General features: G+C 35.4%; 2 protein-coding genes across 5 annotated transcripts; one reads left to right on the forward strand and one right to left on the reverse strand.

Annotated features, from left to right (window-relative positions):
• Nucleotides 1-772: 772 nt before the first annotated feature.
• On the forward strand, nt 773-1,804 carry LOC140037653 (uncharacterized). The gene has a single exon (XM_072082367.1). It carries the CDS (start codon nt 773-775, stop codon nt 1,802-1,804), a length of 1,032 nt encoding a protein of 343 aa, XP_071938468.1.
• LOC113734768 (uncharacterized) lies at nt 1,045-21,925 on the reverse strand. Of its 4 annotated transcripts, XM_072082366.1 has the most exons (10): nt 21,546-21,925; nt 19,327-19,538; nt 17,658-17,939; nt 17,061-17,183; nt 14,824-14,974; nt 14,289-14,339; nt 14,107-14,204; nt 5,185-5,221; nt 4,950-5,098; nt 2,281-2,732 (listed from the first exon to the last, which is right to left on the reverse strand). In XM_072082366.1, the coding sequence occupies exons 1-9, from the start codon at nt 21,901-21,903 to the stop codon at nt 4,983-4,985; spliced, it is 1,428 nt and encodes a 475-aa protein (XP_071938467.1). In that variant the 5' UTR covers nt 21,904-21,925; the 3' UTR covers nt 2,281-2,732; nt 4,950-4,982. The 4 variants fall into 4 exon arrangements, with proteins under 4 accessions (XP_027117238.1, XP_071938467.1, XP_071938466.1 ...); XM_027261437.2 differs by lacking the exon at nt 2,281-2,732 and adding an exon at nt 1,045-1,531 and having other exon boundaries at nt 14,107-14,339; XM_072082365.1 differs by having other exon boundaries at nt 2,281-2,629; nt 14,107-14,339.
• Nucleotides 21,926-24,102: the final 2,177 nt, after the last annotated feature.

A 24,102-nucleotide genomic window follows, 5' to 3' on the forward strand; every position in this document is an offset into this window, starting at 1 on the left:
TAACAAAAATAAAACAATACATTGTCATTAATTTGTATCATCTTTTATCTCGTTAATTTTGCTAACAATATTAATAGTTGAGACCCTATAAATCAATAATAATGTACTAAAAGTGGTAATAAAAGTTAATGGATCACAATTAAAATAAAATGGTACACTGTCATCAATTTTCACCGCTCTTTGTCTCATTAGTTTTGCAAACATAGTCATTGATTGGATTTAAATTGGACAAACTTGAGAGTTTAGAATTCAAAGTATTCAAAATTAAAAGTTTAGAGTGTAAAGTGTTCAAAATTAAAGTTTAGGGCGAAAAATGAAAAAGTGATACAAGTTTGAAGGTGCAAAATGAAATTAATCCAATAAAGCATGACTGCTGCTGAAGTAAGGGAGGTCAAGGCCTCAAGGGTGATCAACTCTAAAAGAAACTTCGTAAGATCCCAAGAAGAAACCAGTTATGCCTTGCCAAGGCAGCCTATAGCAACTTTGGGATTTAACCCTTATACTGAACGATGTTTCCATATCCAAGATTCTTTCCCACTAGCATAATTGGTAGGGTTATGAAATTGGTAATTCAATACTTAATTCTGTAATCTATTTTAATTTTCATCTAGGGAAAGAGATTATAATTGGCCGACTGAACCAAGGGAGAAAGAATAAGGAAACTTGATTCTCTTTTTTCCCCTTTTTATTCTGGCATAAACAGAGTAACAAAGGCTTGAATTGTGTGCTATAAGAAGACGCCCTTTTTCCCCTTCTTTTAATTGCCCCAAACATGGCATTCAATCGCTGTTTCTTCAACAAGGGTAGCTTGATCTTTAAGCCTCCAAAGAAATCAATCTGGTGGTTGAGAATGGTGGTATGGATGTTCTCAATTGTTTGTGGAGTTTATATATGTTATGTATCTCTTAGGCAAATCAGTGCCCCTTCCAGTGGAAGACTGTCAAGGGTTGAACTGGCAAGGCCATGCAAGAATCCTAGGATTGAACCTTCAGAAAAGCCTTTCTTGCACTATCCCAAACCCAAAACTTTTAGCAGAGCTGAGTGTGAATGCAATCCTGTTCGATATTTTGCTATTCTCTCCATGCAAAGATCAGGGAGCGGATGGTTTGAAACATTGTTGAACAGTCATATCAACATAAGCTCTAATGGGGAGATCTTCTCTGTCAAACCCCGGAGAGCTAATGCTTCAACTATAGTTGAAACTTTAGACAAACTCTACAATCTAGATTTCTTGACTAGTGCTTCCAAGAATGAGTGCACTGCTGCTGTTGGATTGAAGTGGATGCTTAATCAGGGTGTAATGCTGCATCATGAAGAAATACTAGAATACTTCATGAGTAGAGGAGTATCGATAATTTTCGTCTTCAGAAGAAATCTTCTGCGCAGGATGATCTCTGACCTTGCAAACTCGTACGATAAAAATGCGAAGCTATTGAACGGGACACACAAATCACACGTGCATTCTCTTGTGGAAGCTGAGATTCTAGCAAGATACAAGCCAACAATTAATGCAGCAATGCTGATAGCCAACCTGAGGCAAGTAGAAGAGACGGTAACTAAAGCTTTAGAATACTTCAAGAGCACTCGACATATTGTTCTATATTATGAGGACATAATAAAAAATCAGACTAAACTGATAGATGCTCAAGATTTTCTGAGGGTTCCAAGAATGGAGTTAGTTAGTCATCATGTTAAAATACATAGAGGGTCCTCATCTTCCCTGGTTGAGAACTGGGTGGATGTTGAAAAGGCGCTTGCAGGAACATCTTATGAGAGCTTCCTAGAGGAGGATTACAAGATGTAGACTTTCCTGAAAACATAGGATATTCATTTTGCTCTCTCTCTTTAAGTTTTTCATTCATTATTTTTGTCAGTAGAAGCTAGCATAATCTCTTAATTAACAAACAATGTACTCCATATCTTGTGAGACCTTGTCTATGTTAAGTCGTTTCAAGTATCATGTCTTGAAACTTTTTCTAGCTTTACATGATTCATATTTCAATATAGAAGGTTTATGATATAACTGTTGAGTGGTTTGGTCAAATGTTGAAAAGTTTACATTAGATATCAATTATAATAACTATCCTTGAAATGTAAGAAGTGGGTTTGAGGTTTTTTTTTTTTTTTTTTTGGTGTGGTTTGGGGGGGGGGGGGTCTCAATCGTGACAGTATCAATGGGATGAAAAAATGCAACCAATACCATGAGCAAATCGTCAAAAATAAAACCAATTATTGTTTAAACCCTTCAGTCCTAAGTTAATCTAACATTTTCAAGAAATCTGAATAATTTCACCTGTTCTATTCATAGCAATCTTGAAAATATATAACAGATCTTATGAATTGAGATTATTGGCCTTATGGTCACAGCCAAAAACCAAGGATTTTCAAGGCATACTCAATTATCCAGCAAGTCTAAGATGTATACTACAAAAATTGCAAAGCAGCATGGATTTCAAATGATAAGGTTTTGTAAGTCGTAGCTTCCTAATTCATAAAAGAAGAACCTCCCACACTCTCCAAAGCAAGTAGGTGCATCTCCATTCAATCTTCAGCACTGTTAGTCGACCTAGATTGTACCTTCACATCAAACTGAGCATGAAATGCTTTCAGATGGTACTGGAGTTGAGGACTGTAATTAGGATGACATGACCACATCAGTTGGCTGCTCAAAGTTTGCAACATTCCTTTTCAATAGAAAAGGCCAAGCACCCATGTGTACATCTCCTACAGTTCTGATAGGATGTAAAGATAAGAATATGCAGTCTTTAAACATTTGTACATATTAACTATGCATTAGGTACATGTATATTTAAGGGGACGGAGAGTGACTGCAATAACATCCCAAAAAGTTGCCTGTAGAAACATATGCTGTTGATTTCCAATCTTATGAGGCTTTAATCCATCTATTGTTCTTATTGACTTACAGTCTCATCCAGAAATGTAGTGGACACATTTAGGTTCATAAATTGTAACTTAAGCAATGAGAATATCCATGATTCTTATCATTCTGTGCCATTCTTACATTCTATGTCGATAACTTACCCATTTCTCACCATTTTACAAGATTTGGATGTTTCTGTTTCCATGGAGGTCTGTCACATTTAACCATAGGCCCCCATTTGGAATGCAACCCTTTATTTTATCCTTAGCTAAATGCTGCGAAAATGAACATGTAATTTTACAGGATATGCTCCTAAAGCTCTATGGTACGCAATCTATTCTATGACATTCAGGACATGCTCCAACAGCATGTTTTTGGAGCTTAAATATGCAAATCTACTAGAGGACATACTCTGCTTTTGTGCATGTTGTGTTATTTTATAATGCAAATTCTCGTTTGAACTACTACTATACTTTTATGCAAATTTCTTCAGCTTCTTTTTTATCTCTTTTTTTTTTTTTTTGGATACCCCCTCCAATGAAGACACAACTGGAGGTTATATCCCTCCTTGATAAATTTCAACTTTAAGAGTAAATAAAGTTTTATTTTCCCCTATTTTTAGGAATTCATTAATAACCCAGTTCTGCAAATTGCATTCCCTGTCCTTTAGAAAATTTAACATAAAGTTGGTCGATACATAGGTTTTGTTGTTTGATTAAAAAGCTATGTTCAATTCTAAAACATTGAAATCTTAATTTACTAGTAACAGCTCCATTTCAACTTCCTATCTTCATTTCCCAGCATGTATTTACCAAATTTTCATTTCTGTCTAAAAGTGGAGAAGTTGTAGTTTGTCATTCTTAAGCGTTAAGCGGACATGCCTTAGCTTTTCTCTCTTTTTTTTTTTTAATTAAATCTTCTAGCACGGGAGGAGTGGGATTTATTTAAGAAGCGGGGAGGGAAGAAGGGGGATTTGAACCCAAGACCTCTTAAGGCATGGGGCACACTTACATGTTTTAGTTATGAATTCATTATGTATCCTATCTTGTAGTATTTGCGTACCATTCTTGTCTAAGAAAACATCTTATTTTATGTGTCTAGATTGCTTATCATCACTTCTTATGCTTACAAGAAGTAGTAGGAAATAGTATGAAGTCTAAATGAAGATGTAATCAGCGTGCCAGAACCTCATAACTGAACCTCCAAAAAAATACAATTTTGCTGGATTCTTGAGTTACAAAACAACAATTAATTTTTTGTATCATTTGCATTCTCAAATTAAATAAATAGGTCAACTTAAAATCCTGGAAATTGTTAGCAGTCCTCCGAATCTTAATACTAAGTGGTATGCCCAAAATGGGTACAATCCTTATCTACATTGCAAAATTCTAAAATTTTTGGATTATGTCCCATTTGGTTTGAGAAAATAATATTAATCTCTTCTCAAGCAAATTGGGGCAACAGGATATAAGTCCTTAGGGCTAGGTCGAAGGGGAAATAAGCCTTCCCATCTTGGAAATGAGAAAAAGAAAGGTAAACCATATATCCTGTGTTTATTCGTTTGTCAACAAATTTTTTTTTATTTTTTTAGTCAATAAACAAAATATTAGGATATCTAGAAGATTTCGGCAAGCGCTTCCACAGGAAAGAGAAAGGGAAGGAGGGAAGTTTAATTAGTCAATCGATCTAGCTTTGACACTTGAATGAGAAAGACTGAGAATTTTGTCCATTTGAAGCTGAACGGGATAGCTTGTAAAGGTTTCGCTCACTAGATAGGAATACCCAAGCCAAGGCAAATTCCTAAAATTTTTGGATTAAGTCCCATTTGGTTTGAGAAAATAGAATTGATCTCTTCTCATGCAAATGGGGGCAACAAGATATATGACCTTTTCCTAAACCAAGATAAGCACTATAAGATAATCCAATGAGGTAATAAAAACACTAAATAACTAACATAAATCCATATGGTACAACGACATACAGGACAAGCTCAATCCTTTATCCATGTTCATGCAGTCCATGTATAAAATATTCATTTTGTAAAGATTCAGAAGAAGCTGTAACTTACTGCCCAAGGCTTTAAAGAATGAATTTCATGTCTTTATTCCAAAAAGACTTGAATCCTATCACCCATCCTGTCTTTGAAATCTAGTAAAACTTTGCCACCTCCTCCATCAGCATCATCCAAGAGCGCTTTGATGTTGATACCCCCCAACGCTGTAGAAGTGGAAAGATTATTCTGAACTTCACTGAAGATATAAGTCATTAATTTCAATTATCTCCAACATATTAAAAACGTATACCTGGAACTATATTGGTTATTCCTTCCAAGAATCCAGCCTGAGGAAATGAGCTAGTCAAAATATATTTCTAAAACAGATTCTGATTTCAAGACAAGTCATGCCAGAAAACTAACAGTAGCTTGAATGAATGACATTTAAAGATTAGGTGATTACTCTATTGACTACATGTACTTGTTATTCATTCACATACGATGAACAGTACAAAATGAAAAAGAAAATTCTGAACAAACTAGAAAGAGGGATTGCATAAATTGGGCAGGTCCAATCATCAAGATCAACAAGAAGGAATCCCATTCTTGGCTTTAGAAAACATAGAAAGGGAAAAGAAATAGCTTGATTCACATCGAGAAAAGACTAGAAGCAGAGAACAAAGAGCATAATTCTAAATAACATATGCATAAACCATAAACCATTTTAGTCCACTTCAAGTGGCCAAAGATCAGGGCATTAATCTTTATTGTTTTATTGATTTGATTAGAAGTATGTTGAAGTCAAAATGCATGAACCAAAGCCTTACTGGAACTTGTGGATTTGGTGATCCATGTTTCATAGAAAATATTCTTGTATGCCCAGCTTACCTGACCAAGGATCATGATTTTGAACTCAGCTGTCTCTAGATTTAGTGATTTCACAAACAGAAATGAATTTGCAATTAACTCATTGAAGCTTTAAGATTGCAGATCTCATATATGTATGTCCACACACACACAAAAAAACACACATACATGTATATACAAGTACATAAATACATACATATATACACTTGATGGAAAAGATAAAAATAAAAGAAATCAAACAGCAATAAAAAAGAGGGTGGCTGAAAAAGTAATGAGAAGATTAAAAGAGGAAGAGGAAAAAAGTCCAGCTAACAACATGGAAGCAAAACTAAGCTGTGCTAAAAGTAGTGCAAATGGTGCACAAGTTGTGGACATTTCTCTCCGTCTCTCTCACACACAACAGAAACACATGACCTCACCTCCTGCAGAAGAACCTTCACAAACATTACAATATCCGTACATAGGCTCAAATTGAACCTACATATATCTACAAATTGAACCTATGTACCTGTGGAAGAACAACGCCCAGAAATTGAATCTATGTACCTGATATTGCAATGTCCATTGAGGTCCTTCCACAGGAGGTGACGCCATGAGTTTGTGTGGTGTGTGAGAGAGATAGAGAGAAACATCCACAACTTGTGCACCATTTCCATTACTTTTAGGGCTTAGTTTTGCACTACTTCTAATTTTCCTCTTCAATGTTCTCATTACATTTTGAGTCACCATCTTTGTTATTGCTGTTTGATTTCCCTGATCATTTATCTTTTCCATCAGGTTTATATATATGTGTGTGTGCACCAGTGTGTGTATCTGCGCACACACATATATATGTGGAGCACATAGGTACTTACCTACTTGCTGAAACATATCTAAGTAATGGTCATTAAGTAATTTAAAACATCTTCTCAAAGTGTTCTATTAGGGAATCTCTATTTTTTTGCATTTCAATTAGTAGTGAAGCCTTAGAATTCTTGAATAAGTGTTAATCTTAGTAAGCATAGCAAAAGGTCCTAGAGCCTATGTAAATAAGGTACTCTTCAAATTGTGATGCACTCTAAGCTTAATAATGACACCTAAAGATATCAATGAGCAATTTGAAGGGTTTAATTCGTCTCTTCTTTATCTTTCTAACTTCCTACATTTTTTTTCTAATTTTAGCCCGTAAATGTTGTTTAATTTCTACACCCTCGCTTCCAAAACCCTAAACTGTTGCCAAACAAGTTTATCAACTTCTTGCAATCTTTGAAGCTGGGTGCTGTAACACATACCGAATGACCTGATGAACAAATGTTTGTCTCGTCTCAATCCCGGCCGATCAAATGACCTGGAAACAGAATTCACATTCTTGTTGCATGAATAAGCCCCCTAGTAGATGACTGGATTTAGCAGTCCACTAATGTTGTAAAGACGGAACTTTCTGCATTTCAAATTATCTATTTTTCACTTTCATTTTGCAACAATCGTAGATTCATAATTCATAATTTATTCTATAATGTTTACGAGTATCTAAAAGCAAGTTATAATAATTGGGTTACCATTCCTTAGATTCTAAATGGATTGTTTCAGTTGTTAATCTGCAGGTCTTGAGCATTCAGCATCTACATTCTTTCATCATTGCACTGCATGGCACGAGTTTTGAAAATCATTCTCAAGTTTCAACAATTGATTCTCATAAGTTCTAAGCTGTGATTCAAGTCATTGTGAGCTTCAAGTTCCAATACCTAATATGAACTGTCTTAGCTAAGCGATTCTTGTAATTTAAATATTTATTTTATATCAAAATCATTTGACATGGAATCTTGTCCAATGCTTGTAGTACCATGATAGGCAGTCTAATTTTTGGTTGATATTGACCAGTTTTTCAAGACATCCAGAACTTCATGAACAGAAGAATTTGTTAGCATGCCAGGGAGTAAGACCTTCTAACCGTTGAGAATTGAAAGCACTACACTCTGGAATGTCCTCAAGTTTGCCTTCCTTAACATACAAGGAAAAATCTCTGATTCTGACTGTTCTAAAGAAGAAAGGTACGCTTAGCCAAATATTGTTCCTTCTATGTCGCAGTGTTAAAACCAAAAAATATTTGTTGTTTTCTCACACAATAAAACCTTCTCATAAAAGTATTTTAATGATATTTTCAGTGCAGCGGGTCGACACTCTCCTTATCAAGAAACCAGGGAATTTTAGCGTAGCCCCTACCACCTTTATCTGATATTACCGCAGGAAGAGTGCATTCAATTCATCCACACAGCCCACAAATCGTTGTTATACCAACCACTCGGGTGTTACTGTATTTATCCTCAGATAATGCTTCACCAGGTGCTTTAATATTCTTTGGAGGACTTGTCATAAAAGCCACAAGCATCACACATACAAATATTTATAGGCATTGTCCAGACCTAGATTAATTGCCTAGCACAATATTTGTTTGACAAGTGACTGAAATATGCATGATGGGATCATAGAACTAGTCAGAATTAAGTTTAAGTGCTGAATATTCTATTAAAATTCTGAGGAATGTAGAAAAAGTTTGGTTTAGCGAAATCTGAGGGAAGCTTGATACTATCTGTTGAAGATATGTAATCTGATATAATAGAAAGATTTTATATTTTAAATATTAGGAAAGATTAGATTTGATTGATTATAGTATCATGTGATTATAGTATCATATATTAATTAGGTAATAGTATGATTATAGTATCATATGATTATAGTATCCACTTGTGTATATATATTTATATATTATGTAGTCCAAAGAACTATGAAGAAGAGTATTTTCTCTCCCTTTTTCTTAGTTTACATGGTATCAGGGTTTCAGGCTCTATTATCAGTTTGTCTTTTGACGTGACCCTAGTGAGTCACTTTTAGATTTTTTTTGTGTGAATCTCTGTTATCAGTTTGTCTTTTGACGTGACCCTATTGAGTCACTTTTAGGTCTTTCTTGTATGAATTATAATGGCAGATATGAAAGGTAGTAGTAAAGAGATGAAAACAGTAATTTCTAATGTTATTCCTACAACATCAAAAATTACTGAATATAAATTGAGTGGAAAAAATTTTTTGGATTGGAGTAAAACTATTCGAATATATCTGCGCAGCATCGATAGAGATGATCATCTCACTGATGACTCACCCGTTGATGGGGGAAGAAAAGAAGGTTTGGCTAAGGGAAGATGCAAAACTATTTTTGCAGATCTGAAACTCTATTGATAATAAGATAGTCAGTCTCATCAATCATTGTGAGTTTGTTAAAGATCTCATATGAATTATTTGGCTTTCTTGTATTCTGGTAAGGGTAATTTAAATCATATATATGATGTTTGCAAGGAATTTTACCGTCCCGAAAAACAGCAAAGATCTCTTACAAAATATTTTATGGATTTTAAATGTGTATGAGGAATTGAATTCTCTCCTTCCTTTTAGTACTGATGTAAAAACTCAACAGTCTCAACGGGAACAAATGACTGTAATGAGTTTTCTTTCAGGATTACCAATTGAGTTTGATGCTGCTCGAACACAAATTCTCTCTAGCCCACAGATTGTTTCCCTCCATGAAACTTTCACACGAGTGTTGAGAACCGAGGGATCTTTGTCTACTTCCAATCTTACTAGTACTCTCGCGAGTCGAAGTGAAGCTGGTCATAATGGTAGAAACAGTGGCAAACAAGGGACTGGTGGGATTGCTGGTCAAGAACAATACAACTCAAATCAGCGAGTCTGTTATCACTGTAAGAAATCAGGTCATACCATGCGTACGTGTTGGGACCTTCATGGTAGACCTCAACAGCAGCCCTCGTTTGCAAATTTCGCATCCCATGAAAAAAATTATGTGCCGTCTGACAAATCCATACTCATCTCTGTTGATGAGTTTGCCCGCTTTACTGAGTTTCAGGCCTCACAAAAATCTGCTAACCTATCTTCTAGTACCAATTCTCCTTCTATTGACCACTCAAGTAAACCTACTACATGCCTTGTGTCATCTTCTAACAAATGGGTCATCGATTCCGGTGCAACAGATCATATGACCGGTAATAAAGGTATCCTCTCCTCTTTTAATCCTAACAAAGATCATTCGACTGTTACTTTGGCTGATGGATCATGTGCGTCAGTTGTGGGTTCTGATATAGCAATTGCTGTGTCATCTATCCCCCTATATTCAGTCTTATGCTTACCTAATTTTTCGTTTAATCTACTCTTAATCAGTAAAATTACAAAAGCTCTCAAGTGCTCTGTCTCATTCTTTCTTGAATATTGTGTTTTTCAGGATCTTATGACAGGGAAGATTATTGGTAAAGGACGCGAGTCTGGCGGTCTGTATACACTTGAAACCCCTTCATCAAAAGTGCCAAAACCTGTTGCATGTTCCTCCACCTTGACTCCGCTTGAAATTCACTGTCGTTTGGATCATCCATCTCTACCCATTTTGAAAAAATTGTGTCCAAATTTTTAGAATTTATCCCATTTAGATTGTGAGTCATGCCAGTTTGCCAAGCATCATCATTTACCTTACTTGCCTAGAGCCAATAAACGGGCTTCATCCCCCTTTGAATTAGTGCACTCTGATATATGGGGCACTTGTCTAATAGTATCTAAGTTTGATTTTAAGTATTTTGTCACATTTGTTGATGACAATTCTCGTGTTACTTGGTTATATTTAATGAGAAGTCGTTCAGATTTATTTAATATCTTTTGTTCCTTTTGTTCTGAAATAAAAACACAATTTAATATGTCTGTCCGCATTTTGCGAAGTGATAATGCAAAAGAGTACTTTTCTAAACCTTTTAATTCATATATGTCAAAAAATGGAATCCTTCACCAATCTTCATGTCCTGACACACCACCACAAAATGGTGTTGCTGAAAGGAAAAATAGGCACTTATTAGAAATTGCTAGAGCCCTTCTATTTCACATGAAGGTTCCTAAGCAATTTTGGGCAGATGCGGTTTCAACAGCCTGTTTTTTAATTAATCGCATGCCATCTTCTGTGCTTGCTGGTGAGATTCCTTATTCAATTTTGTTTTCAACCCAATCTTTATTCCCCATTGAGCCACGCATATTTGGGTGTACTTGTTTTGCTCGTGATACCCGTTCTCAGGTGTCTAAATTAGATCCCAAATCGCTCAAGTGTGTGTTTTTGGGTTATTCACGTCTTCAAAAAGGGTATAGATGTTATTCTCCAAGTTTAGATCGTTATTTAGTCTCTGCTGATGTTACATTTTTTGAGATGCATCCATTTTTTCTTGAGTCTAATATCTACAGTAGTCGGGGGGAGGGAGATGATTTTCTAGTTTACATTGTTACAACAATTGTTCCTACAAAACCACCGATCATTCAAATGTATTCTCGTCGTCCTCAACACAGACTCACATCCTCCACCACCTTCTCTGTCTACAGATCCGAGTCCTGATCCACCGCTTCTTCAGTCTCTAGATTCCAGTCTTGATTTGCCTATTGCTTTAAGAAAAGGTAAAAGACAGTGCACTTACCCAGTTTCATCATTTGCTTCATTTGTCTCCCTCCTTGCATTGTTTTACTGCTTCCTTAGATTCAATATCTCTTCCTCAACCCTTATCTGAGACTTTGAAACATCCTAGTTGGCGGGCTGCTATGGAGGAAGAAATGATGGCCCTAGATAATAATGGTACCTGGGATTTGGTTCATCTACCAACAGGTAAGAAACCTATTGGTTGTAAATGGGTATTTGTTGTAAAAGTCAATCCTGATGTTCTGTTGCTCGCCTCACAGCTCGTCTTGTTGCAAAAGGGTATGCTCAGACATATGGAGTGGATTACTCAAACACGTTTTCTCCCGTAGCAAAACTCACCTCTGTTCGATTATTTATTTCCCTTGCTGCTACTAATAATTGGCCTTTGTACCAGTTAGATGTTAAGAATGCATTCCTTCATGGGGATTTGCAAGAGAAAGTTTATATGGAGCAACCACCTGGATTTGTTGCTCAGGGGGAGTCTGGTAAGGTTTGTAGACTCCGAAAGTCACTATATAGTTTAAAACAGAGTCCTCGTGCTTGGTTTGGGAGATTCAGTGAGGTGGTTCAAGAGTTTGGCATGAAGAAGTGTAATTCTGATCATTCTGTCTTTTATCAACAATCTGAAGTTAGTATTATCCTATTAGTGGTATATGTTGATGATATTATTATTACTAGTAGTAACAATGCAGGTATTGCAGCTCTTAAAGATTTTCTTCAATCGCACTTCCAGACAAAAGATTGGGGTATGTTGAAATACTTTTTAGGCATTGAGGTTACAAGATGTAAACAAGGTATCTTCTTATGCCAAAGGAAATATGTTCTTGATCTTTTGAAAGCAACGGGAAAGCTAGGTGCTAAGCCATGCAGTGCACCAATGATCCCCAACATGCAACTTACAGCAGATGATGGGAAGTTATTTTCAGATCCTAAAATGTACCCGAGATTAGTGGGGAAGTTGAATTATCTTACTGTGACTCGTCCGGATATTGCATATCCGGTTAGTATTGTGAGTCAATTTATGTCCTCACCAAGAACCACCCATTGGGCAGTTTTAAAGCAAATCTTATGTTATCTTAAAGGAACTCCAGGATGTGGTATACTATATGATAATCATGGTCATTCTCATGTTGAATGCTTCTCAGATGCGGATTGGGCAGGTTCTAAAATTGATCGAAAATCTACAACTCGATATTGTGTCTTCGTTGGAGGTACTTTGGTATCGTGGAGAAGTAAGAAACAAAGTGTAGTATCTCGCTCTAGTGCAGAGTCCGAATACCGATCTATGGCACAATCCACTTATGAGCTTGTATGGATACATCAATTATTGTGTGAGGTGAGAATCAATAATTCACTTCCAATGAAATTATGGTGTGACAATCAAGCTGCCCTTCATATAGCATCAAATCCAGTTTTTTATGAGAGAACAAAGCATATTGAAGTTGATTGCCACTTTGTTCGTGAAAAAATTCAGCAAAACCTGATCTCAACCAGTCATGTGAGAACTGGAGAACAGTTAGCTGATATTTTCACTAAACCTCTAAATGATCCGAGAATTGATTACATTTGTGGCAAGATGGGCATGATTAACATCTATGCTCCATCTTGAGGGGGAGTGTTGAAGATATATAATCTGATATTATGGAAAGATTTGATATTGTAAATATTAGGAAAGATTAGATTTGATTGATTATAGTATCATGTGATTATAGTATCGTATATTAATTAGGTAATAGTATGATTATAGTATCATATGATTAGAGTATCCATTTGTGTATATATATTTGTATATTGTGTAGTCCAAAGAAATATGAAGAAGAGTATTTTCTCTCCCTTTTTCTTAGTTTACACTATCTTTAATGGCTTTTTTTTTCTCCAGCTAGGAATTAATATATGAGAGAACATATAACTGAACCATGGCACACTGCCCATGGGCCTTGCTTGCAGTAAGGCAACAAAGTTCTGCCTAAGAGAAGTGGAAATCTGAAATATAGCAAGCTTGCCTCGCTGCAAAACTAACAAAACTACATTGCCAGTAAGCTCAATCTTGAAAAGTAGAACTATAGCAGAAATCAAGCTCCAGATTTATGTTTATTGTTAATGTTGATAGTGATAGGCGTCTAGGAGCCAACGATGTGGGAACTTCCTCTCCTTGGCTGGTTCTATATTAACATGCTTGGATAGAAGAATGAATCATGTGCGTAGTTAATCTCTAGCTAGATCTCATGAGATGCACTCCTGTAAGATGTAAGATCCACTCGACAATCATTCTTATGGATTATGAGAGCTTGGACTCAACCTCAGGCCAAGCATGATTGGAAACAAAGAACTGGAAGTTGGAATACCTCATTTTATTTAATCACAAGATCAAGTAAGATAACTAGAATCGAGATTTTGTTTCCCACGGCAGCAAGAAAAGCTTAGCTTGTCAAAAATTAAACAAGAAGACAAAGGAAACAGGAAAATGAGAGAGGAAGAAACATAGGAGAAGAAAATGCAGCAATGCAGATACAGAGGCAAGACGTGTGTTATGATAATTATGCATTAGCAAATACTTACTGTTACAAATACTCTTCGCATGTTCTAAATGACTTTGACAAGTGACCTAGAATTTGTTCAAAGACGGAATTTATACCATGCTGCAAATTGTCATACATTCAATTGCTTTCCTACGCACATCCAGAAGCATGTTTACGTGTAGGTGATTATCAACAAGCTACACAGTCCAATCAATTAAGATATTTGAGATAAATATCGATATACTACCATTTTAATTGCATTCCCTTCCTTATTCATAATTTCTTTTATTTTCACCAACACAAAATAAGTTAAACAAAGATATGGTATAGTCATTAAATCATTAACAAGATCACTTACAGGAATTTGGATATCAAGCTTCTCAAACCCATCACGTCCAGTAATTTTAACTCTCAACTTTATTGACCAGATCCCTGAAAATGGACCGCTAGAATTATCTGCAGCATATTTATTATACACTTCAGGAGTGAATACTTCAACCACAGGATCTTGTACACTTTGATTTTTCTGGTCTTTATCACCTTCAGAAATTTGTTGAGTACTGTATGTATCGCTGCTTGCCGAAGAATAACCTATATCACCAAAAATTGATAAGTGAATTGTGCTCAGACTAACTGTTCCAAAAGTACGACAACAAGAAAGTCATACATCAAGCTGCACATCTCAAAAACAAGACGCAAACCAGTGTTTGGAAATTCTAGAGACTTCAAGTGGGCTCTACTAAAACATATTGACTTCAAACTGGTATTGTTTCCAAACAACCTATAGGATAGAAAATTTAATTATATGCCAATCCACAGTCAAGACAATATTTTTTCTCTTTTGCTGGGTCCAAAAACCTAAACATTTTATTACTCACTGCCAATTTAGCTTCTACAAACATGACAAGAACAAAAACCTAAAAAGAAGTTGATATTCTACTGGAAGAACAGCTTTTCTTTAGAAAACCTATCCAGGCCAAGTATACCTGAAAAAGTCACAATTACATCAAGAAATGACTCTCTATGAAAAGCATAATGATTCTGGCTTGAATTTCTCTATTCAATTTTCACCCACCGCTTTGTGAAGTAAGTTGAGAAATGTTGGTTGCATAACGTTTCTCTTCTTCATAGTACTTGTTAAACCCTAGTATGTCCTTAATTTCTTCGAAGGACGGCATACTTCCAGGAGATGGCATCCGTCCTCCTTTAATAGCTGTGAGGGCATCCTGCAAATATTTCAGGGTAACTACACACCATCATTTATGATCAATGAGTAAATGCAAAATTAAGAAATAACAGTAGGATTCTAGAGTAAAATTCAGCCAGATTGAGAAATTGGAACCTAATCACACAAGGATTAAATCAGCCAGGCCAGCCAATATATGCCAAAAAATTGCATTGCGTGACTGAAATCCAATTTACACCTTACTGTGTGCAGCAGCCAAACTAGATAAATCAAGTACGATGCATCTGAAATATTTTATAGTTAAATAAAGAAAATTCATGGATGCTTTATCACACCATCATTCAAAATGGACGAGTGTAGGCATTTTTTTATGCATCCGGAAAAGAAGTTTTCAACAACCTCTAAAACTTGTATGACATTTTAAAGTTGTTGACCACTGATGCATTAAGAATGCATGACACTATCAAACGCATTTTCTACTAATCATATGCGTAAGTAGAGATATGATTGTAAACCTATCTAGAGACAAGAATTTTTGTCCATAAGATAGACATGCCAAGGTACACAGGGATCACTTGGAAATTAGTTCAGAAAAGATATGTACATAAAATTACGAAGCACAGAAAAAAGTCTGAAATGTTGAGCTTATGTTGGAAATTCAACTCTCTATCTTTTATTTGTCATGACCAACATGGAGTATGTGTAAATGCCTTATTAATGTATATGCACCACTGACTTTGGAAACATCAGAAGTTATATACGAACTTTATTTAAACCCAATGCTGAACATTCTCAGCATTTTGAATGTATTTACCAACTTGCATCTGAAGTATTAACTTCAAAAAAAAAGGTAAACAATAGTTTCTAAAGTTTTGCTCTTTCAATTATACCAAAATGTTCTCTTTTGTATGTTTTATTGGTAAACTAGAATTATCTAGATCAAGATTTGTGAACACATCAAGTTTTTGTAAACATCCCTTGTAGAATTAGATGTGGGGGATTTGACCTGGGAGGAGAGGAGTACTAATTTTAGATATCCAACTTAAAGATGTCCATCCTAAAGTATCCAACAGTATTGAAGAAACATAGCCTTCAAATGGTGTACATTTTCTCGTTTGCTTCAAATTTTCTAATACCTTTCCCTTTCTGTTCCGTCCACATAGTTACATGAAAAGTTCCATGGTGATTGTTCTCTTTCTAAAGAGATACAGATGTTAAACTACTCTTCATGTTGCTGGCATAGTGCCAAATCAAAGCACTCCATATATTGGCACTAGCAGAGCCATCTCAACCATGGAACATAATATTCAAGTTCAGATAATAGATTTGAAGTCCTCTTGCCATCAAGGGAAAAGAGTATCCAGCTGACATTTTACTTAAACAAGAAAGACAAACAGCATGTCCCCAAAACTTTGAATTTAAGTGCCAAATGACAGAAGTGCGCATTCTTTATCAATTTCTTTATGTTATAGTTCTTTCACTTGACCAGCAGAACAATAAATTCTGAGTTCCCAGTGATTAGAAAGAGTCTTCAGCAGCAGTTAACATGCAGATCTCTCAGCAATATAAGCATAACATCATAATCTTCGATTTTTTGCCTCTTTGAATGCCTTTCTAAACCATATGTTTCCATCATGCTTGTACTTTCATTCTGATTATCCACTCTAAGCCTACCTTTAGAAGGCCACAGGAAACACAGAAAAGCAATTTTAGTTGTGTCAACTTCTGAACTAAAACTGTTGCTTCTTTTGCTTCCTTTCTTCTTGGTTTTTTGTGGTGATGATAAACTAAGAATGAAGAAATTAACTGAAATGCAATTACCATACATTGTCCATGTTCGCAGAGCTCATACTACAGAACATACTAAGATCTGAGTTTACTCATAGCCGATGTGCTTCTTTATGTTTGATATTTGTCAGACTGACAATCTTTGGATAATAAAAACCAAAGAGAAAAGCAAACAGGCAGGGAAAAGAAAAAGTTAATGGACGAAATATCACCATCATATCAGAATTCATGATTCAACAGTTGAACTTATATCTGAAGAAATTTTTTTTACCAGAAAGATATTAATAGTTAAATTTGTTCTTTCAACTAAGCAAAAAGAAAACATCTGGATACCTTACCTGCATCGCACGAATAGATACTCCCATCAAGGAAAGTGGATATACCACAAGCTTGTATCCAATTTCCTCGAGTTCCATAGGACTGAGAATTGGTGTCTTCCCTCCTCCTTCAAGCATATTGGCCTGGAATTCAATAGGTTTGTCAATGTATATATTTGGTACAGGTGCACTGGATTACGTTGCCCCCAAGTAACGGGCAACAATGTCATGTCTGTCAAATTTCTACTGATTTTTTAAATTAGAAAAGAGAGATGGCAAACCAATGTTGTAGCTGATAAAGTATTGTTTAGGGTTTAGGGTTTAGGATGGCTACTACAAAGATGGCAAACGGTGAATACTTGAAAGCAATGAGGTTGGAAAATTATCAAACTAATTAGAAAATAAGTTAAGGTTAATCAACCTCATGGTAGAGCACAATATAAGAAAGAAAAACTAGAGATAGCTGTTTGTTAATAATCTTAGGAATAAGGAAATGTGTAGTCGCTCATCATGACTTGTTCCCCCATGCTCAAATATCATAGACAGAAAAACAGCAACCACCAAAATATATGCAAAGCCAAACCCTTGGAAGAGTCACTCAAATAATAAATGATGTACCATTTTGGGGACAAGTGGATAAACTTCACAAAGGGCCTTCATTTCTTCTTTTGATTCAAGTGCATCAATAAATAGAACATCAGCTCCAGCATCAGCCAGAGAACGTGATCTCCAAAGTGACTCTTCTACAGACACTGCCTGTCGGGAATCAGTTCGTGCAACTATGACAATATCAGAGCCACTTTCTTTTCTAGCATCAACGGCAGCTTTTATCCTCATGACTGCTTCCTCTCTTGACACAACTTTCCTGCCACGGGTATGGCCACAAGCTTTTGGAGAGACCTTTCCAAGACAGTATTACCAATAGGAAAAGTTTAATACTAACCAGGCCACCGGGTCTTGCAACAAGAACAACCAACACAGGTAACTAAATATAAATTCAATTTTATTCTGAAAAAGGTATAAAAGTTTTAAAATCACCTAAAGCAGAAGACGCAAAGATACTCAGTTGTAATTCTCTTTGCATATGACAAAGGATGACCAGCAAACACATACTCATACACGTGCTCTTTTTTTATACCTTTTCAAATCCAAATACATACTTCACATTTTGGTTTCTTGACCAACCAAGTATCCTACCACCATATTTTAAGATTTAGAGTATCATATTGCCATTCCATTAGACAAAATCAGGCATGTTTGCCCTCCAAATCCCATGAAAAGTGCTATCATTGAATTTAAGCTATTTGATTTTCTGCAAAAATAACTCTAATATGTATTCTTCAAATATTAATGATGAAAAACTTAGCTGTAAAATTCTTGTTTTCATGATTAGGATGCTCCAGACAGAATTCATTTTCCTCTAATATCTTATTATTGTATTTCTTAACTTGAGACTAAGATGTATCTTTCTAAATCTCAACTATGTTATGCATTTTGCAGTAAACGAAACGATGAACATTATTAGATTGGTCTTTTGGCCTCAAGATATAGAATTTGAACAACTTGGTACATGCAAGTTTGCAAGATGTTGAATTCAACTTAGCTAGCTATGAACCTTTGAGGTGCATTATTAATATAGGAGATAGCAAACTTGAATTCCCAGTTTTTTTTTCGTCTTTCTCAAAAAGAACAATTAAGGATGGAGGAACATGAAACCATCTACTTTCCCTCATGTCTAAACAATCATACATGAAAATAGTGAACACAAGGTGAGGTTTTGGGACATTAAACGAAGTGAATTTGTTCTGACAACACAGTCAACCATCAAAATGCCCTTCATTGAATTATCCTACTTCATGAACTTTACTGATAACTACCCCCATTCTGGTGCCTGACTATTAATAGAAGTCCCTTCTATCAAATCCATCAACCTTACCAGATGGAATTATTTAGTCATTTGTTAGGATGACTACTAAATAGAGTAAAGTGATTCACATTGCTCAAGAAAAACCTTAAAATCTTCCCGTACCTATTTTTGCTTCATAAAAGATAATTATTTCAACTTATGTGTCCAAAATTGATATGGTTATTGCTAACTCATCCCCAAGCATATGTTATCTTTGTTTGACATTTGTCTCATCAGAACAAATACTAGTAGAAATCTGAAACAAACAAGATATACATGTCTAGTAACACAGATTTGATGAGAAAAGCAATGAAAATGAAATTCACAAAAGCTGAATTCAACCATGTTGAATTAAAAAGGAGAGTATCCAATAGTGCAAACCTGATCTTCAAGAATAACTCCAGCAAATCCTGCTCTTATATATCCCTTCACAGTTCTTTTGACATTGATGGCATTACCATATCCGTTATCACCATCCCCAATGATGGGTATTGATACAGCTTGTGTAATTTGCTCTCCTTGATCCACCATTTCCCCATAGGAAACTAGTCCTGTGTCTGGCAGCGCCAACCGAGCAGCCGATATTCCAAAACCTTTCAAAAGCATGAACTCAATTAGTACCTTTACTATCTAAGAGAGTAGAGTAAGCTGAAGTGGAATAGGATTACTATCATGATCTATTGAGCATAGAAAAGGCTTTAGATGAGACAACTTAGAACTCAATCTCAGTGAAAGTAAACAATATGCTTCCACTCTGCAACGAAAAATGCCATAAATTGCTTCCAAAAGGTCAAAAGAGATATATATATATATATGCAGTAGGAGTTCAAAAACTTCTAGGAAACAAGATGTATTACTTAGTTCCAAATATGGAGTTTCAGCAAGCACACTTGCTTCTTTCCTTCCATTTTTTCCACATTAAGCATATTGGAGCAATTTCCAAGTTCTAGCTCCATCCTCCCTAAAGTGCATACAGCAGCTACAAAATTTTATCCAATCTGGTAGGGCCATACCTACTGAATACCAAGAACTGCAGGTTAAGGGAGGATCACAATTCTCATGGAACTTTGAAAGGAAGCCAAACAGGCTTAACACCTTTTCCTTGCTTTACAAGTGCATAACCAAATTGCATGCATTTGCCTCATTTTCATAGAAATTTTGTAGTTAGAACAGTTTTTCAGGCAGCATTTTACATGGAAAACAGAAAAGAACAAGACACTTATACTAGATCCTGGATTGTCCAATGGACCTTCTATGTAGGGCCACAACTTTTCCGTCTATTAGACATCTACCAAAAACTTGAAGTCTCACAATTCCTGAGTCTAATTATTAAAAATCCCAACCAAGTCTTGTTACTGCCCCTGTCAGTTTGCATCATTTCATCCTTGATGCTAACTGCAGCACCTAGAGCACCAAGCTAAAATATTGCATGTCGCAATGTCTCACTTCCACTTGACTCAATGGTCTCCCCTGAAAACTGGAATTGCAAGTAACAATTTCAAGGACTCGAGAAAATTTCATTTCAAAAAAATTCTCCAACTACCAAATCTTAAATCCAAAGAAAATTGGTTCACCATTTCCCATTCTCCCTTTCTATTCAATTGGTACAACTTTCCAATGCCAAGTTTATTATCAACTTCACTACGTTTCTGGCAACACATGGTTGGTTCTCCAAGGATAATATTACCATATTGCTCAAAGAAAATAAATGAAAAATACACACAAAACAATAACATTCAACTGACCACATAAATTAGAAGCAAAAAAATTTTGAAACTACAAAATCACTCTTATGGCGAGGGATTTAAAAATAACATAAATCTAGCCCTTTTCTTACAAGCAGTTGTTGTGAGAAAATGAAGAAAGCTGAGATTCGAAAAAATGAACTTTTTGATTCTATTTTCCACAAAGAATAATACAATATGACAAAAAACACTAGTGGGACCAAAACCAAAGTATAAACCTCTGGATGTATTCAGGTAGATGACCTTACAGCCTTTTGTACATTCGAGAAGCCTCAAACCTTAGTATTCCATATAATCAGACCCAACTCCCATTGTTCCAATGGATAAATGGACTTAGAAGTTGCTCTGATCGCATTAACCAGAATCTCGGTACAATTACTTACTATTGAATGCAAAGCAACCTTAGCAAATAGGGGGCATTGTGCATTAATCACATAACAAGGATCTCACCTGGTGCCTGCAAAGTTACATTGCCACCACCTATTAGACCTTTTCCAGCTAATAAACAGATCTGTACAATTTCACAGCATATTCTAATTGGTTATTCAATCGCCACATGTGCAAGCATAGTTCTTGATTTACAAATTTTGCACAAACATCACCATCTATGTGAAGCTTATTGAGATGAAGAAAACCTACAAGAGGTAACTGTAACCTTCGGCAGTTGCACACTAGGCTATAGAAGTTGTACCTTGTCTAAAATTCGGTAGAAAGCACAAGAAATTAAGACAAACGGGCATTCACACGAATAAATTCAAACAAACAGGATAAAATGATTAAAAAAAGGGGCTGAACAATCTATTAATAAGTCAAAAATTAAAAGAATTTGATTGTGATGGGTTGGGAACCACATACCAGTAGTGAAGCAGAAATCAAAGCCAGCTTGCTCCACCAGCTTAGCACTCAGAGCATCGAAACAAGCCGGGCCCAGATGAATCCCCGGGGAGCCCAGAAGTTTCCTGAGCTTTTCGGCTTGATAAGAAGAAGAAGGGGGGGAAGGAGTAGCATCAACATTGTCATCATAGCTAGCTGAGACAGACATGGAACTGTGGAAATTCTTCGAATTAATTCTTGCATTTTTATTGATTGAAGCTGAATTGATGATTTTCCTGTGATTGATTCCAGAGGCCAAGAAAAGTAGCCGTTGTAGGTGCGAGGGTGAAGAGATGTTGCTCAAGCCCATCTTCATGCTTATGGCTGCCTGCATTTGCATCGATGTGTTTGCTTGACTGATTGTGGAAACGGAGGAGCGAGAGTCTAAATGTATATTTATAGAGGCGGGACTATTTACATTTTCGTCCTAACAATTTTGGCAGAATTGTCATAAGGCCCCGTTATATTTGGCAAATTAAGTATTTCGCGGAATAATAAAAATATCTCTATTCACAAGTTGATTAAAACATAGGGGAAAAAAAAAAAAGAAAACAAGTTATTAAAGCATACAAAAAAAAAAAAAAAAAAAAAAGAGTGGGGGAGAAAGAACTAACAAATAAAAGGGGCATTTTCATTCCCAGAGTTTCAGCCATGTATGTTTTTAATTTATAGCCGGTGACTTGCTCTTTGATTTGTAGGGTCATATGATTTGCATATGTATTTTTCTTTCAACTTTCATCTATAAACACAAAATGAACAAAATTTCAATTAAGTTGTTTGAAACCCATTGCACTTGCTAATTGTGGCACAATAGTCAGGATGAAAGAAAATATGTAAAGGAATGATCAAGAATAATCTTAAAAGATAGGATTCAAGAAAAACTTTACAGTTTTACCGGCATGATATATGTAAATTTGAAGTTCGACTTCATACTTTTTATCCAAGTTCAAGTGTTTCTTATGTGGTAATGTTATAAAATGAATTGATGAATTCGCAATTCTATTTTATTAGTTTGAATCAGAGAACAAATGATTAGTGAATAGTTTGAACTCAAGAAAGAAGAATGCCTTATTAATAATCTTCGATCATTCAATACTTTTGATTAGGTAAGATAAGAGAAAAGCAGAATTTTCTTGACCTCAAAATATTAATAATAGAAACTTTTTGACTTCAAAACAATAAAAATGGTGTTTGGGTAGTATAGACTAAAATAAAGATATTCAACAATTGCATTTCATTAGTTACACCTCGCAATAAGCTTCTTCTCATTTTTTGTGGGAAGAAATATTGTATTTGATGGTTGTATAAAGATTATTTGAGGTTGAGTTGTAAGATGAACTTTAGTACAATATTCTTCTGTGTAGGTCAAGAATATGGCGAGACTGAGAAAGTAGTGGCAAAGAATTTGAAATATTTTTAAAAGACCAATACAATGCCTGCTATCATCATCTAATGAAAGTGGAGGTGAACCACATAACAGCAGCAAGTGATGAAAAAATGGTGCAACCCAAATATCTAGTACTGATCATAAGGGATGGATGGAATAAGAGTAAAATGCAGTTCTAGTATATAAACTTAGACCCTTAAATGATTTTGGTGTTCAAATTTTGGATGAAAGCAAATTTGATATCCAATGTTACAATATTTAAACAAATTGGCATCCTTGATGGGTGTTTTCAAAATATAAACATGAAATCCTTTTTTTTTAGTATTTCATTGTAGGGCACGTGACAACATATAATTTTTCAATAGTAATTTGAAAAAAAAAAAATCCATCAAGGGTACCAAGTATATTTAATTATTATAACGTTAGGATACCAAATTTACTTTTGTTAAAAGTTCAAGTACTATAATCATTCAAGTGTCAAAATTTAGGTTCTAAAACTGCATTTTACTCCTAGAAATAATGTAATCAAATAAATGTGGTAAAAAAGAGATAGACTTTGTCAATGTTTCCAGTGGTGTGTCAAATCATCTGAAGAAATATTTAAATTGAATATGAATCTTAATCAATTCTACTATCTAACATCATAAGCTGTGGGTAGTCCCCATACATGTTGGTGGATAATATGATGAGGAAATGTTGGTATTCCATGGTACCAATTAAATCCAATTTTTCAATACGAGAAAGATAACCCTAGTCAAAGCCTTGATATGATTTAAGTTTGAACGAAAATTCTAAGGATTGGTATAGTGGTTTGTACCAATGCATCGGTAAAGTGGTGTAAAAAGGTGTGGATGAAAAGGGGACGAGACACGTTAGCACAAGCAAAATTGAAGGTTGTTTTTGGTCTGGCAAAGGCAACCGAAATTGGAAGTGACAGTGGTTCCACACTGAAAAGACAAGATTGTTTGTCAGTGGAGGGGAACCCTTGTGAAGGATCAGAAGAAGACTTATTTCGTCAGTTATTTTGCTAGTCCGAGGAACAATGTGACGTAAAAATTGGCTAGCATCATACGAGGTATAAAATCTTATCTGGCAAGAGAATTAATGAGGGACATTAATCTGTACAATTACTTTTACCAACCAATGTAGGGT

Source organism: Coffea arabica, chromosome 3c (assembly GCF_036785885.1).
Source record: "Coffea arabica cultivar ET-39 chromosome 3c, Coffea Arabica ET-39 HiFi, whole genome shotgun sequence".
NCBI classification, from domain to species: Eukaryota; Viridiplantae; Streptophyta; class Magnoliopsida; order Gentianales; family Rubiaceae; genus Coffea; species Coffea arabica.

Bases quoted from the DNA above. Each gene is read 5' to 3' on its own strand.
- LOC140037653 (XM_072082367.1), top strand. From the start codon at position 773: ATGGCATTCAATCGCTGTTTCTTCAACAAGGGTAGCTTGATCTTTAAG.
- LOC113734768 (XM_027261437.2), bottom strand. From the start codon at position 21,903: ATGCAAATGCAGGCAGCCATAAGCATGAAGATGGGCTTGAGCAACATC. The intron at 14,340-14,823 runs GTGGGTGAAAAT...TTGGTGATATAG, and splicing joins TCAACTTACTTCACAAAGCG to GTTATTCTTCGGCAAGCAGC. The intron at 5,099-5,184 runs GTATACGTTTTT...CCACTTCTACAG, and splicing joins AATAACCAATATAGTTCCAG to CGTTGGGGGGTATCAACATC.